Source organism: Chlorocebus sabaeus, chromosome 21 (genome assembly GCF_047675955.1).
Source record: "Chlorocebus sabaeus isolate Y175 chromosome 21, mChlSab1.0.hap1, whole genome shotgun sequence".
NCBI lineage: Eukaryota > Metazoa > Chordata > Mammalia > Primates > Cercopithecidae > Chlorocebus > Chlorocebus sabaeus.
The window spans coordinates 106,003,238-106,016,786 of record NC_132924.1 but is presented as its reverse complement, the minus strand read 5'-3'; the positions used below and the strand labels follow the sequence as shown (position 1 = coordinate 106,016,786).

At 37.9% G+C, this 13,549-nt stretch overlaps 1 protein-coding gene across 2 annotated transcripts in view; it reads left to right on the top strand.

The window, feature by feature from the left end:
* The window catches only part of CHCHD3 (coiled-coil-helix-coiled-coil-helix domain containing 3), a 298,991-nt gene that overhangs the window by 59,217 nt on the left and 226,225 nt on the right, over window positions 1-13,549 (top strand). For both annotated transcript variants that reach the window (XM_007982963.3, XM_007982962.3), the window contains exon 3: window positions 133-214. In XM_007982963.3, coding sequence (XP_007981154.1) covers window positions 133-214 — 82 coding nt within the window. The remainder of the gene's footprint in view (window positions 1-132; window positions 215-13,549) is intronic.

Sequence of the window (13,549 nt, the reverse complement as noted above, 5' to 3'; positions counted from 1 at the left end):
CGGAGATGCTGGCCACTTGGCAGAACTTTGTCCATTCAAATCTAGTCTCAGCCGGGCTTTCCTGAGTATTTTCTCGCTTTTATTTTTAAGAAGTCACCCATTTTATCTCCTTCTGCTCTTTGTTGATTCTAGTTTCTGATGAAGAATTGAAAAGAAGAGTAGCTGAGGAACTGGCATTGGAGCAAGCCAAGAAAGAATCTGAAGATCAGAAACGGTGAGTTTTGTGGTATCAGAGAAAGGTTTTGGTGGACTTGTTGTATTGACCAGTATTTTTAGAGAAGAATGATTGTAATAAATCTCATTATTTGTGTATGACTGAACTTCAGAATGTGCTGAATACATGAACTTGGCCATTTTTGGTTTTAGATTGTGCCTCTTAGAGCCTTGGGTTAGCTGCTTCCCAAAGCTGACTGTGAATTACCATTATATCTCTTGTACTGGTTGCTTGAATATTGAGCCCTGTTTTCTCAATATGTGAGAACGAATTTTTGAAGATTCTCCAGGAATTTCCCAGTCGATCAGCGAATGTACTCATGATTGAAAATTACATTGCTTGCTACAGACACTAAAGTAAATATTTTGGCTCATGATGAATATCATGTGTGATACATAGTGCCTGGATTAACAAATAGCACTAATTATTATTTTGTTCACTTAAAAGAATTAGGATGTTACAGATATAAGTAAGGTTGGAAATAAAAATCCTATTTCCATCTTCTAAAGTTAACTGCTTTTTAACATTTTATTGCTTGAGATTTTTTCCTCTGCACACACTTCCATCTGATTGTTGCCATTATTAATACTACTAATAACAACAGCTAAAAGAATGTTCATTGAAGTGTTTTTATACCAGTAGAAAATTGGAAGCAATCCAAACCGACCATCCTGGAGGACGGGCTGAATTAATTACGGTACATGCCTGCGACGGAACACTAGACCGTCAGTTATAGCCCTATGTGCTGATTCAAAAAGATGTTGACGAACTACTCACTGAAAAAAAACACCATGAAGTGATTTTAAAAAAACATTTTTTTAAATACTACTTTTTGAAGTTTTAGAGTATGTACTTATTCATAAAAAGATGGGAAAACATTTTAATCTAAGATAAAGTGCTTCCCATCTGTACTATTTCTGGAGTTTGCATATAGCTTAGAGAATTATGATTACATGATCATGTGAATGTCTTTTTACTGTGAGCACCAAACACATGCTTGCCACCGAGCGGATGCTTAGTTTGTATTTGTTTTGTTTTGAACTGCCCAACTATTTTGCTTGAGAGATCTGGAGGTAAGGAATCTTTGAATTGGATTGTAGTCCTCACTGGCCATAGGACCTTCACCATATAATTTAACCTCTTTGAGCCTTAAGTATTTCATCTTTAAAATGAGGGTTGTGAAAAATTATGCTTTAATATTTCTTTTGACAAACTGCTAAGCTAACTCCCAATTTGCACAAAATATACAGAATATGAATTTTAGATTAAGACTGCCATTTTCTCAGGAAATAGAGAAGGCTTATGACTTACGATTTAAAAAATCAAGACGTAATTAGTACTGCCAGAAAGGTCTGCGTGTATTTCCACAGTTTCCCATGCAGTGCTTTATAATTATTTAATTGGGTTAGGTTGATAGACTATATAATTAGATAGTGAAGTTTAAATATTCACAAAAAACATTCAGATTACTTTCATTAAGAAGCAAAGAGAATCAATACGTTATGGTAGAATTTCTTGTCTTTGAAATTTTGTTATTTTTAATTGAGTTTTATTTTAATAGGGATTTTTTGGTTAGATTCTCATATTTACTTTGCTTATTATATTTCACGTAGTTTTTTTTTTTTTTTTTGGTCTTCCCTGCACTCCATATGGTGCAGGCTTTTTGTTAAAATAACTCTCACTGTGTTTTTTTTTTTTTTCCTTCTTCTTCTTCTTCTTCATTATTCAGCTTCCATTTGCTCTGCCTTGGCTCATGAAAGGGAAAGGGCAGATGAGTAAAAGGCGCCAGTGAAAGCCAATTTCATATCTCAGGTGGAAGGGGGTTGGCAGCCTAGCTGTAACCTGGACAAATGACTATTGATAAAGAATTTATTTTCTGTCACCTTTAAGGAGAGCAGAGGATGGTGCGGCCTTTATATTATTTTTTCTTTTTAAACAATGTTTTGTTTGAAGCCTCCTTCATGAAAACTTTCAGCTGTCAAATCTTGGCAAAAAATGTGTGTTCATCTATATGATAGTTCTTGGAAGAATCAATAGTATTTTTTTCTTTCTTTTTTTCTACCAGAGAAGAAACTTCAGAAACAGCATTAAGAAAGTTTCGTGTGCAGTCTTTTAGCAGCAACTTTTTGAAGTCACAGAACATGTATATATTATTGTATGTGTTACCTGAATTGAATCGAGATTTGTAGGCAGTTTTAGAAAATGGCTCCTCTTGCCTTTGTACTGTTACTCATACGGTATGTGTCCTGTGTGCCAGGTTTTCTCTTTTTTCCCTCCAAATGCACACAAACCTGTTGACCAGTTCTCAAGCACTTAATATCTGGACATAGGCATCTACATATGTTTTGAAGAAACTTGTTTGACAAGGACTTTGGAATTAATTTCGATTGTGATATTTTTCTTTATAGAATAGCTATTATCGTTGTAACCCTTTTTAAATGGAAATTTTAAAGTTCCATGAAAAATGGAGTATAGTCAATCTCCATACCCCATGACATAGTTTTAACAATTCTTGTTTCATGTACACCTCTAGTCGCTCTACACACGTGATGAGTGGTGAGGAAAAGTAGTACAATTTTAAACAGGCCTGTGAATTTTATGGCAGGGAAATATTCCAAAATGTCTTCTATCAGCATAGTTGAAATAAGCACTTTGTTTCAGTTAGATTTATTTAGTTGGAAGACTGAAAGTTAACTCTGATTAGCTTAGAAAGCAAGGAAATTTTTAGGAGTGTAAAGGATATATAGCTCAAAAGAAACAAATGGAAGACTTAGAGAACCGTTAGCAAGAGGAAGACCGGATATTTCTAAAACTGTGTGTGGTGAGGAAATAGTTCCCCACCAGAAAATCATGACGAGCATCCCATAAGGAGGGGGAACGGATGCTGGGTGGCTGAATTTCTTTGCATGCCACTGATTTTAAGATTTTAGTGTATTTGATGTACCCTATGAAAAATATTGCTGCAAGTTTTAACACAGTACTTTATCTCTTAGGATTTTCTTATTGAAACAGTTCATTAACATTAATTTTGAATTTTTGAAAACATATGTGTGTGTGTGTGTGTGTGTGTATATTTTTTTTTTTTTTTTTTTTTGAGATGGAGTCTTGCTCTGTCGCCCAGGCTGGAGTGCAGGGGCGCGATCTCAGCTCACTGCAAGCTCCGCCTCCCGGGTTCACGCCATTCTCCTGCCTCAGCCTCCCGAGTAGCTGGGACTACAGACGCCTGCCACCATGCGCGGCTAATTTTTTGTATTTTTAGTAGATACAGGGTTTCACCGTGTTAGTGAGGATGGTCTCGATCTCCTGACCTTGTGATCCACCCGCCTCGGCCTCCCAAAGTGCTGGGATTACAGGCTTGAGCCACCACACCTGGCCAACATATGTATATTCATAAGAAGGAAAAAGGAAGCAAAATAAATTGATTAAGGCAGTGGTTCTCAGCTGGGAGAGCATTTGGTCCCCAGGCGGCATTTTACCATGTTTGGAGACATTTTTGGTTGTTACAACTTGTCAAGTGTTATTGGCATCTAGTGGATGGAGGCCAGGGATGCTGTTTAACATTCTGTAATGCACATGACAGTCCTTACCTCCTGCCGCTGCCCGCCCCCCCCATTCATTCTCTCCCCACCAAAAAAGAATTGTTTGGCTCAAAATGTCAGTTGTACCAATAGTGAGAAACCCAGGGCTAAGGTATTTGGCTCAAAATGTCGGTTGTACCAATAGTGAGAAACCCAGGGCTAAGGTATTTGGCTCAAAATGTCGGTTGTACCAATAGTGAGAAACCCAGGGCTAAGGTATTCTTCAAACCAGCCTACATTGAATTTAATTGTTCTGGATCACGTTTGGACTCAGGGTTTAATGTCTTTGTTTTTACACACAATATCATATTCTATGCCGTCAAAACCTCGGTGACACAATATTCCTTAAAAGATTACTCCACTCTTGTTCCTGGAATTTTTCCAAGCTGCTGACATCAGTTCTGCAAATTTTGATGCTTCTGTGCAAGCTATGACAACAGCAGCAGGACTGCCGCCTGGCAGATAGCAATTTTCAGATGCTTTTAGGTTTGTGAAAACGTGAAAAAATATGCATTCTAGAATTGATAAAATGCAGTCCATATACACTCCAGACCATAAAATCTGTCAACTTGGAATTACTTCTTGAATGTCTTGCTTTACCTTCTACTTAATGCAAAAGCCGTTTTTAGGCATCTGTGACTGGTAGGGCCACATACATTTAGATTCCATTCAAAATCATTGAAACTGACCATATTTCATTAGGTCATCTAAAATTTACCCCAACCCCTTTAAATCTCCACTCCTAAATCTGTGCAGACCTCTATACTTAAAAGTTGCCTTAGAGGAGGTTTCTCACTAAGGCCATCGTGACAGTACAGGTGCTAATTATCAGCATGTTGACTATATAGGTTATATTTTCATTTTCACAAAACATTTACATATGGACTCCCAATTCATTTTATCATAGATTTATCCTGTTTTATGGGGATCTTAAGTGATTTGCTTCCACAATCATGCCCCCCAGAAATCACTGACAGATTAGTTCACACACTAAAATTTTTGGGTCTAATTTGAAATCATGGTTTTGCTTATCAAAACATCTAGTAGACAGAATAGTTACTCAGTGTACCGAGAATCCAGAGTAAATGCCTCTTGTCAGCAGTCTGTTTTTGCTGTGATACTCAATGGTGTGTTTGGATTATAGCTGACCATATTGTGTTGTAACTGTGTAGGCCAATATAGCAAGACATAATATGCTATAGTTTGAGTATAGACTTTGAAAATGTGATTTACTTCTCCCCTGTGCCCTACCTCCAAAAGTCAGTCTTTAACAGCAAGAAAAATGTGACTACTTCTGACCTCTGACCTTTGGCATTTGAATTTCACGTCTTTACCTATAAAGGCAAGTGAAAGTGTTTCAGTTATAATATTTTGTTTTTTCAAGAAACCAAGAAGAAAGGGAATAACTGCTTAATGTTGGAACTAACTGTACGTCAACCAAGATTACTTGCTTGCTATTTTTCAGTATACATTAGTTGAGATTTTTCCCTCACTTTTAGTTATTTGGAAAGTTACATTAGATTTGTAAGACTTAAAATAATCAATTTGGTTTAATGAGTGGTTTAATAAGTTAGTCATAAATTTTATCAACCATCTGGGTTAGAGTATAGTGTAGTTCATTTATTTTTCCATTGATAGCATTGTTGATACCATCAAACAAGGGCTTAAAACTCATTTGTACCTTTTAGTTTCTCATGGTAATGGTGAAATTTATAGGGATGGTACCATCTGTTTAAGTTCATTATATATGATAATTTATCTTGATTTTATTATTACATATGTTCTGCCTTTTTCAAAGGCAGAAAGAAAAAGGCAAAAGAAAAAGCAGAAAAAAGGAGGAGGAAGGAGTCCTGAAACAAACAGGGTTTTGTGGGTAACATTATGTTTAAAATACATAATATAAGAAATCACGTGACTGGGCATGGTGGCTCATGCCTGTAATCCCAGCACTTTGGGAGGCCGAGGTGGGCAGATCACCTGAGGTCAGGAGTTTGAGACCAGCCTGACCAACATGGTGAAACCCCATCTCTACTAAAAATACAAAATTAGCCGGGTGTGGTGGCACATGCTTGTAATCCCAGCTACTCGGGAAGCTGAGACAGAAGAATCGCTTGAACCTGGGAGACGGAGGTTGCAGTGACCTGAGATCGCGCCACTGTACTCCAGCCTGGGCAATAAGAGCGAAACTCCATCTCAAAAAAAAAAAAAAAAAAGAAATCATGCACCTAGCATGGCTCTTTTCACATAGTAAAGTCTCACAAGTATTTGTTCAGTTGAATGAATCACTGGGTCTGGAAAATCATGATAGCCTTTTTTTCTAGAAGGGTGCAGTTCTATATTATGTATGTGGGCATATATCTATTCTATATTAAAGTAAAAACTTAAATTATGTCTTTGAAATTGGCTACTGACCAGAGACTGTAGATACTTGTCTTATAAATCTTTCTTTTAATTTAGTATAGTGTTGTACACTCGTTTTCCTGTCATAGACAGAAATTACACAGTTATGAAAATTACATACCTTCAACCTGCATGTAATTTCTAGGTATATAGTAATTAAAAAAATTTTCAAGAAATGAGTACTATTGATAATTAGTATTGATCAAGGCTTATAAAGGCATAGTTTTGAAATGATCTTATGAGATCAGTTAGCAATCAGTATATTCTCAATGCAGTCACAACTGACATAGGCAAATGAATTTCACTTCTTGTAATTTATAAATAGTTGCAAAGAAGGTTATTGCAGAAATTTGAGTTGTAACTCTTTAGCGACACACAACTGATGTCCAGGTGTTACCTATACCATCCTGCTGTGATGTGAGCATATTTCCCAGGCTCATTAGGCTTCAGTGGAGGTAGTAGACAGTTTGTTGGCATTATTTCCAAAATATTCCTTTATATACTCCAACATTTAAGAGAGCCTTCTGTAGTATAGAAGTCCCACTATTTTAGATTATTTTTCTTATTAATCCTATTTTTGCTGTTTTTTTAATGCTTTATTGTGTTGCTGTTTGTTATACTCATACTTTTCCATTTTATTCTGTTTACCAGTTGATAAAGAGACCTAACCAGTTCTGAATGTAGTAGGAAGAACACGTCCTAGCCACCCAGTATTTTTCACTGGAAGATGATTGGAAGTGCTGTGTATGTATTAGGTATTGGAATCTTGTGCCATCTGCTACTTTCATTGTTTTTCTTCAAGTGGCACTTTTCTATTTTTAATAGTCGACTGCTTTTTTATAACCAACAATGATAGAAATTTGGATTTTCCAGCTCTGTTTTATTCTCATTGTTTTCTTTCTTTTTCCAAATCCAATTTTCTTTCCTACTGATGCTACACTGTTGTAAATCCTGTTTGAGAAGATACTGTTACATGTTAATATCAAACCTGGAAAACCAGAGTCAATCAAGCATGCCATAGACATCTAACTTTTTTACTGGCTGTAATAGCAGCAGTGATATTTGACCACTTCTTGTTCACATGTTTCTTTTGACAGTAATTATAGTGTTTTCTCTCGTGAAGGGCGGTGTTTGAAATCGTTTGTGCCAAAGTTGATTTCTGCATTTGGAAGTTTCTAGGAAATGGTTTCTCAGTGTTCTATAGCTGTAATAGCCTTGTTGAAGTGTCTCCATTACTTTTTGGCCTGGGCATGTGGAGTTGTAATGTACTCAGTCATTTATTATTCCTTGCATAAATGATTAATGTTTATTGTCAGTATTATCACTGATTTATAAAAACAGATGACTGAGTTAGACACAGGTAATGTTTTTCAGTTAGCAGCAGAACTAGATTAGAAATGGCCTGCCGCATAGCTCTACCCAGTCTTTTGCTGAAGTGATAGAATCATATAGGCTCTCATCTTTACATAAACATTTTTCAAAGGGAATGCAACATGGAACCCAAAGTAAAGCTGATTTAAGTGCTGATTGGTTAAAGCTAGGACTAGGGACTTAGTACCGTGTCAGCCCATTTTCTTCTTTTTCCCTCCTAAAGACCCAGGCGCTTGTGCTAACTGGCGCTTTCTTCAAGAAAACTTTGATCAAGATCATTTTCTCTCAAATTTGGACACTTTTTGTCTGAGGAGTGTATTTTCCTTACCCAAAGAGCATTTGTTTAATAGACTCGATTCTGTTTCTGTTTTAAAAGGTGGGTGGACAGTGGGCTGTTGTTGATTTCCTTAATCCGGAAGTCCGTATTTATGGGCAGTGGTCCACATAGGCTGGGCCTAGCCCTGGCTGTTTCTTAGTCCTGGGCCTTCTGGAAGCCATCTGTTGATCCTGTTGGTAATGCTGTGTTAAGAACACTGGAGAAGAGTGTGAGGTCCTTCTGTGCAGTATCTGGAAATACTGGAGAATATTCAGAGAGAGTCCCTGTTTCCCCTCCTGACCTTCATAGCTTTGCCAATATAGCCTCAAGCTGAAAAGGAACGTGGGCAACATAGTTGTAAATCCAGTGTAAATTTTCTCTCCGGATTATAATACTTCCAAACATTGGCACTTTCTCCTGTTTAAGTAATAACCTTACCCCACTTCTTTTCTTGGTTGGAGCAAACTGTTAAACAGGAGTAGCCCATCTTAAATTTCTGTTTAATACTTTATTGAGAGAACCATGTTCTTTTGTATCCCATTCTTATTCAGAAGCAGTTGTCATTTGTCTTTGAAAACTTTCCTTGCGGTTTGATACAGATGTACACATATAGAACATGCACACTGGAGTCACATCTAATCTGTGAAAACGATTTCAGAGTATAGGACCCACATGCCTAACTACAATGTACAAACATTAACAAACACAGGTGTCATCTCTTACTTACTGTGTGCTGAGTACTGCTCTAAGCATTTTATATATTTTCATTCATTTCAGCTATATAACACCTGTATTGGGTCGGCATTACTGTTATCCTCATTTTATAAATGAGGAAACAGGGTAAGAAACTTACCAAGTGATATGGTTTGGTTGTGTGTCCCCACCCACATCTCATGTTGAAATGTAATCCCCAATGCTGGAAGTGGGGCCTGTAGGTGGTGATTGGATCATGGGTGTGGTTTCTAATGGTTTAGCACCATCCCCCTAAGGCTGTTCTTGTGATAGATTTCTCATGAGATCTGGTTGTTTAAAAGTATGTAGTCCCTCTCCCCTTTCTCTCTTCCTCCTACTCTGGCCATAAAAGATGTGCCTACTTCGTCTTGCCCTTCTGCCGTAATTGAAAGTTTCCTGAGGCCTCCCCAGATGCTGCCATGCTTCTTGTACAGCCTGCAGAACCGTGAGCCAATTAAACACCTTTTCTTTACCAATTATACAGCCTCATGTATTTCTTTATAGTGATGCAAGAACAGAGAAATACACCAAGGTCATATCTATCAAGTAAGTGGTGGGGCTCGGATTTGAATCCAAGTGTTTGCATTGAAACACCCTACAGTATTACTTTCTGTATGAACAGGGAATACCTTCTTTAAAGTCTTTCATTTACAATTGTGGGAAGAAGTATCAAACAGTTACTTGGATTTTCTCTTCTAAACCTTTAGTAAATAAAAGGTCTCTTAAAAATGACCTCTGTTTTGTGTTACTGGTTATTAGATCTAGACAGCTACTCTGTACAGTATTTAAAAAAATTCTTGTATCTTAGGACCAAGCTGTCTTGAGAACCTGTCTTTACAGTTAATATTCTTTTTGTTATGTATGCGATCCCTGACTTTATTTATGTATTTATGTATATATGTATGTATTTATTTATTTATTGAGACATCATCTGGCTCTGTCGCCCAGATTGGAGTGCCGTGGCACAATCTCAGCTCATTGCAACCTCCACCTCCTGGATTCAAGTGATTCTCCTGCCTCAGCCTCCCAAGTAGCTGGGATTACAGGTGTGTGCCACCACGCCCAGCTAATTTTTTGTATTTTTAACAGAGACAGGTTTTCACCATGTTAGACAGGCTGGTCTCAAACTCCTGACCTCAAGTGATCCACCTGCCTCAGCCTCCAAAACTGTTGGGATTACAGGCTTGAGTCACTCACTGCTCCCGGCCCTATACCTGACTTTTAAATGCTTGTTTGTGCACATTTTCAGTGACAGTGGCAGTTTAAATTTCTCATGAGTTCAGTTCTTGTTAGCTTAAGATTGGGACATTTTTCTTAATGGCACAGTGGGGAGTATGTGGAGCAGCTAGTACTCTGCCTTATGAACTTTAAAGTTGAGGATCTGCTGCTGGTCAGTGAGACACGTGTGTGCTCATTAGCGATTTCCTGAGTTCAGTGGAGCAACTTGGGCACCTTTCACGATGGGGGAATTTGTTAACCTCTTTCTTGGAGTTAGGAAGCAATAAAGAAGTGCAGGAATTACTTTAATTAATGGTTGCAGAGGGGAAAAATTTTTACATTTCTCCCTATATTCATTCTCAGACTTTTGTTTTTTTAAAATGGAAGACTGGCTCATTCTGTTATTTTATGTATTTGTGTTGCTTGATATGCTGGGTTTTTGGCTTATAGTGTTTGTTTTTAGTATTTATTAGCCTTTTGTATGAATAGTCAAAGTCATCTCATTTGGTCTACAAACTTAGATGTTTTGAAATCAATTAAAAACTTAGCTGTTGGGACAGTTTGCCATTGGAAATAGAATATTGAATTTCTCTGTCAAAATATTCAGCCACGATGGGAGCAATTGTTACTTATATGCTATTTACAATTGCTTCCTTACATAAAAACAATCTGAATCCTCGAGGCTGCAGCCATTTCATTTGAAAGGTTTTTTTTTTTTTTCTTTCTTTTTTTGAGTTATCCCCCAAACAATTTTAGTGTGATTTAGGTGTCAGGTATAAAGCATTAAAACACAGATTAACCATGTAAATGTTTCAATCATGATTTAAATTCAAGTTTCTTCACAACTTCTCAGAATGGATCTTTTAAATTCCTGTTTCTTGGTGCCATTTTGTCAATATCGATTTAGATTAAAACAAAAATCTCACAAAAATCTGTAAATTACAGTGCATTTTGACTTCCTGATGGGTTTGATGGATTAAAACCAAATGATACCAAAAAAGTACCCCACCAAAGTCAACTGAAATCACCGATGTGACAAGTGTCTACTAGTTAAGAAACCCTTATCCAACAGAGTTTCTGCAACTGTTTCATTATTTCTACAGAACCAGGTAGGTTTGACATGGATAGGTCATTCCTCAAACAACTGAAAACATGGATATTGTGTTGGTTTGTTTAAAAAAAAAAAAAAAAAGAAAAGAAAATTACCAGGGAAATACATACCTATTAAAGGAAATACAGATGAATAGTTTTCTTTCTCCCTCTTTTCCCTTATTCTTGCCCTCTCCAAAATCATTTATACATTCATACCCTAGATTACTTATCATTTTGTTTTTTTAAAACAAAATGAGCATATTATGTAATGTGCTTTTTTCTACTCAGTCATATATTGTGATCTCTCTTCCCATGTCAGCATATATAGTTTCAAGTAGACTGTCTATCTGATAATAAATGCCATTTAAGAAGATTTTGCCTAAGAAAAGTAATATTACTAATAGTAATAATATGTAATAGTAAGTAATCATTTGTAATAGTAATAGCTAACAGTTTTGAATACTTCCTTTGTCCTAAGCACTGGTCCAAGCCCTTTGCACATGTGATTATTTAACCTTCGTATCAGCCTTATGGGGCAGGTTTTGACCTGCTGGTCTCCTCACTTTGTAGATGAGGTAGCTGAAACCCAGAGGTCACTTGCTTATAGCCACATAGCCAGAAAGCAGAGGAGATGGAATTTGAACGCAGGCAGTCTGCATCTGGAGCCACCCATACTTACCATCACTCAATTAGATTGTGTTTCAGAGGCTAAATTATTTTCTGATCCAGCAGTAATGTTATGTATTATATGTCTGTCTGAATGCTCTTTTTTTTTTTTTTTTTGAGATGGAGTCTTGTTCTGTTGCCCAGGCTGGAGTGCAGTGGCATGATCTTGGCTTACTGCAACCTCTGCCTCCCGGGTTCAAGCGATTCTCCTGCCTCAGCCTCCTGAGTACTTGGGATTACAGGCACCCGCCACCACACCCATATGATTTTTGTATTTTTAGTAGAGACGGGGTTTCGTTGTGTTGGCCAGGCTGGTCTCAAACTCCTGACCTCAGTTGATCCACCCACGTTGACCTCCCAAAGTGGTGGGATTGCAGGCGTTAGCCACCACGCCTGGCCCTGACCTTCTTTTGATGTGGTTACTGAAGGTAACCCCTCCCCTCCCCCGACCTTCTTTTGATGTGGTTACTGAAGGTAACCCCTCCCCTCCCCTCCCCTCCCCTCCCTTCTCCTCCCCTCCCCTCCCCTCCCTTCTCCTCCCCTCCCCTCCCTTCTCTTCCCCTCCCCTCCCTTCTCCTCCCCTCCCCTCCCTTCTCCTCCCCTCCCCTCCCTTCTCCTCCCCTCCCCTCCCTTCTCCTCCCCTCCCCTCCCCTTCCTTCCCCTTTCCTCCTTTCTTTTCTTTCTTAGTTTTGAGACAGGATTTGGCTCTGTCGTCCATGCTGGAGTGCAGTGGAGCAATCTCATCCCATTGCACCCTCTGTCTCCCAGACTCAAGCCATCCTCTCACCTTAGCCTCCTGAGTAGCTGGGACTACAGGTGCATGCCATCATGTCTGCCTAATTTTTGTATTTTTGTTAGAGGCAGGAATTCACCTTGTTACCCAGGCTGGTCTCGAACTCTTAGGCTCAAGCCATCTGCCTGCCTTGGCTTCCCAAAGTGTTAGGATTACAGACGTGAGCCATCGTGTCTGGCCTGTAGATTTATGTTTTATAGGTTTTACCAGTAGACTATGCCTTAATTATGGAGCTCAATAAATAAGGAATTTAGATTGAAAAGAATTTCACAAATGAAAGGACTTTTTGTGTTTTGTTTTTTAACTCACATGACTATGTTTTGAAATAAAACTGTCAAAATACTGTCAAATGGTGGGTAAAAATTAATATTACTCTAGATTTAGCTGTAATATGTTGGAAATTGTGCATTTCTTTATGAATGTATCTGTCAGCTGTACAATTCAGTTTTTATAGAATTAAAGAAAAGGAACCTAAGTGAGTTTCTGTAACTTACGTTATTTAGCCCTACATAGGTTTGCCTTACATAGTTTGCCTTAGAAAAGCCCTCTCCTCAAACTACTGAAAATGTGGCTAATGCTAGTCTAACAGAAAATTGAGGGTAACAGAAAGTTGAAGGTAACATCAACTTTCTGTAACCCTCATCAACTTTCTGAGGTTACAGTGAGCTGAGATCATGCCACTGCACTCCAGCCTGGGTGACAAAGCAATACTCTGTCTCAATCAATCAATCAATCAATCAATTAATCAGTCAATCAATGTCAGGTATAAATAAATAAATAAATAGATAAATAAATAAATAAATGTCAGTGTTTCTACATAACAGAAAGAATATTAACTGTAAAGACAGATTCTCAACAGAGCTTGGTCCTAAGATAAAATAATTTTTTAAATAATTTTTATTATTAATGATTCCAAATTCATTCTTCCTGCCTTTATGTCCCTATTTTCCCCTTTCCAGTGAATTGGTCCTAGTGTCTCTGCTTTTAAAATATATTAGAAATTAATTACCTCTCACCTTTGCCACCCCCGCCTTAGGCTAAGCCAGTGCTTCTCAGCTGCAGGAGATTTTGCTCCCTTCCCCATGGGACTTCTGGCCATGTCTGGAGACCTTTTAGGTTTCCCAACATTGTGAGTACCACTGGCATCTGATAGGCAGAGGCCAGTGAGG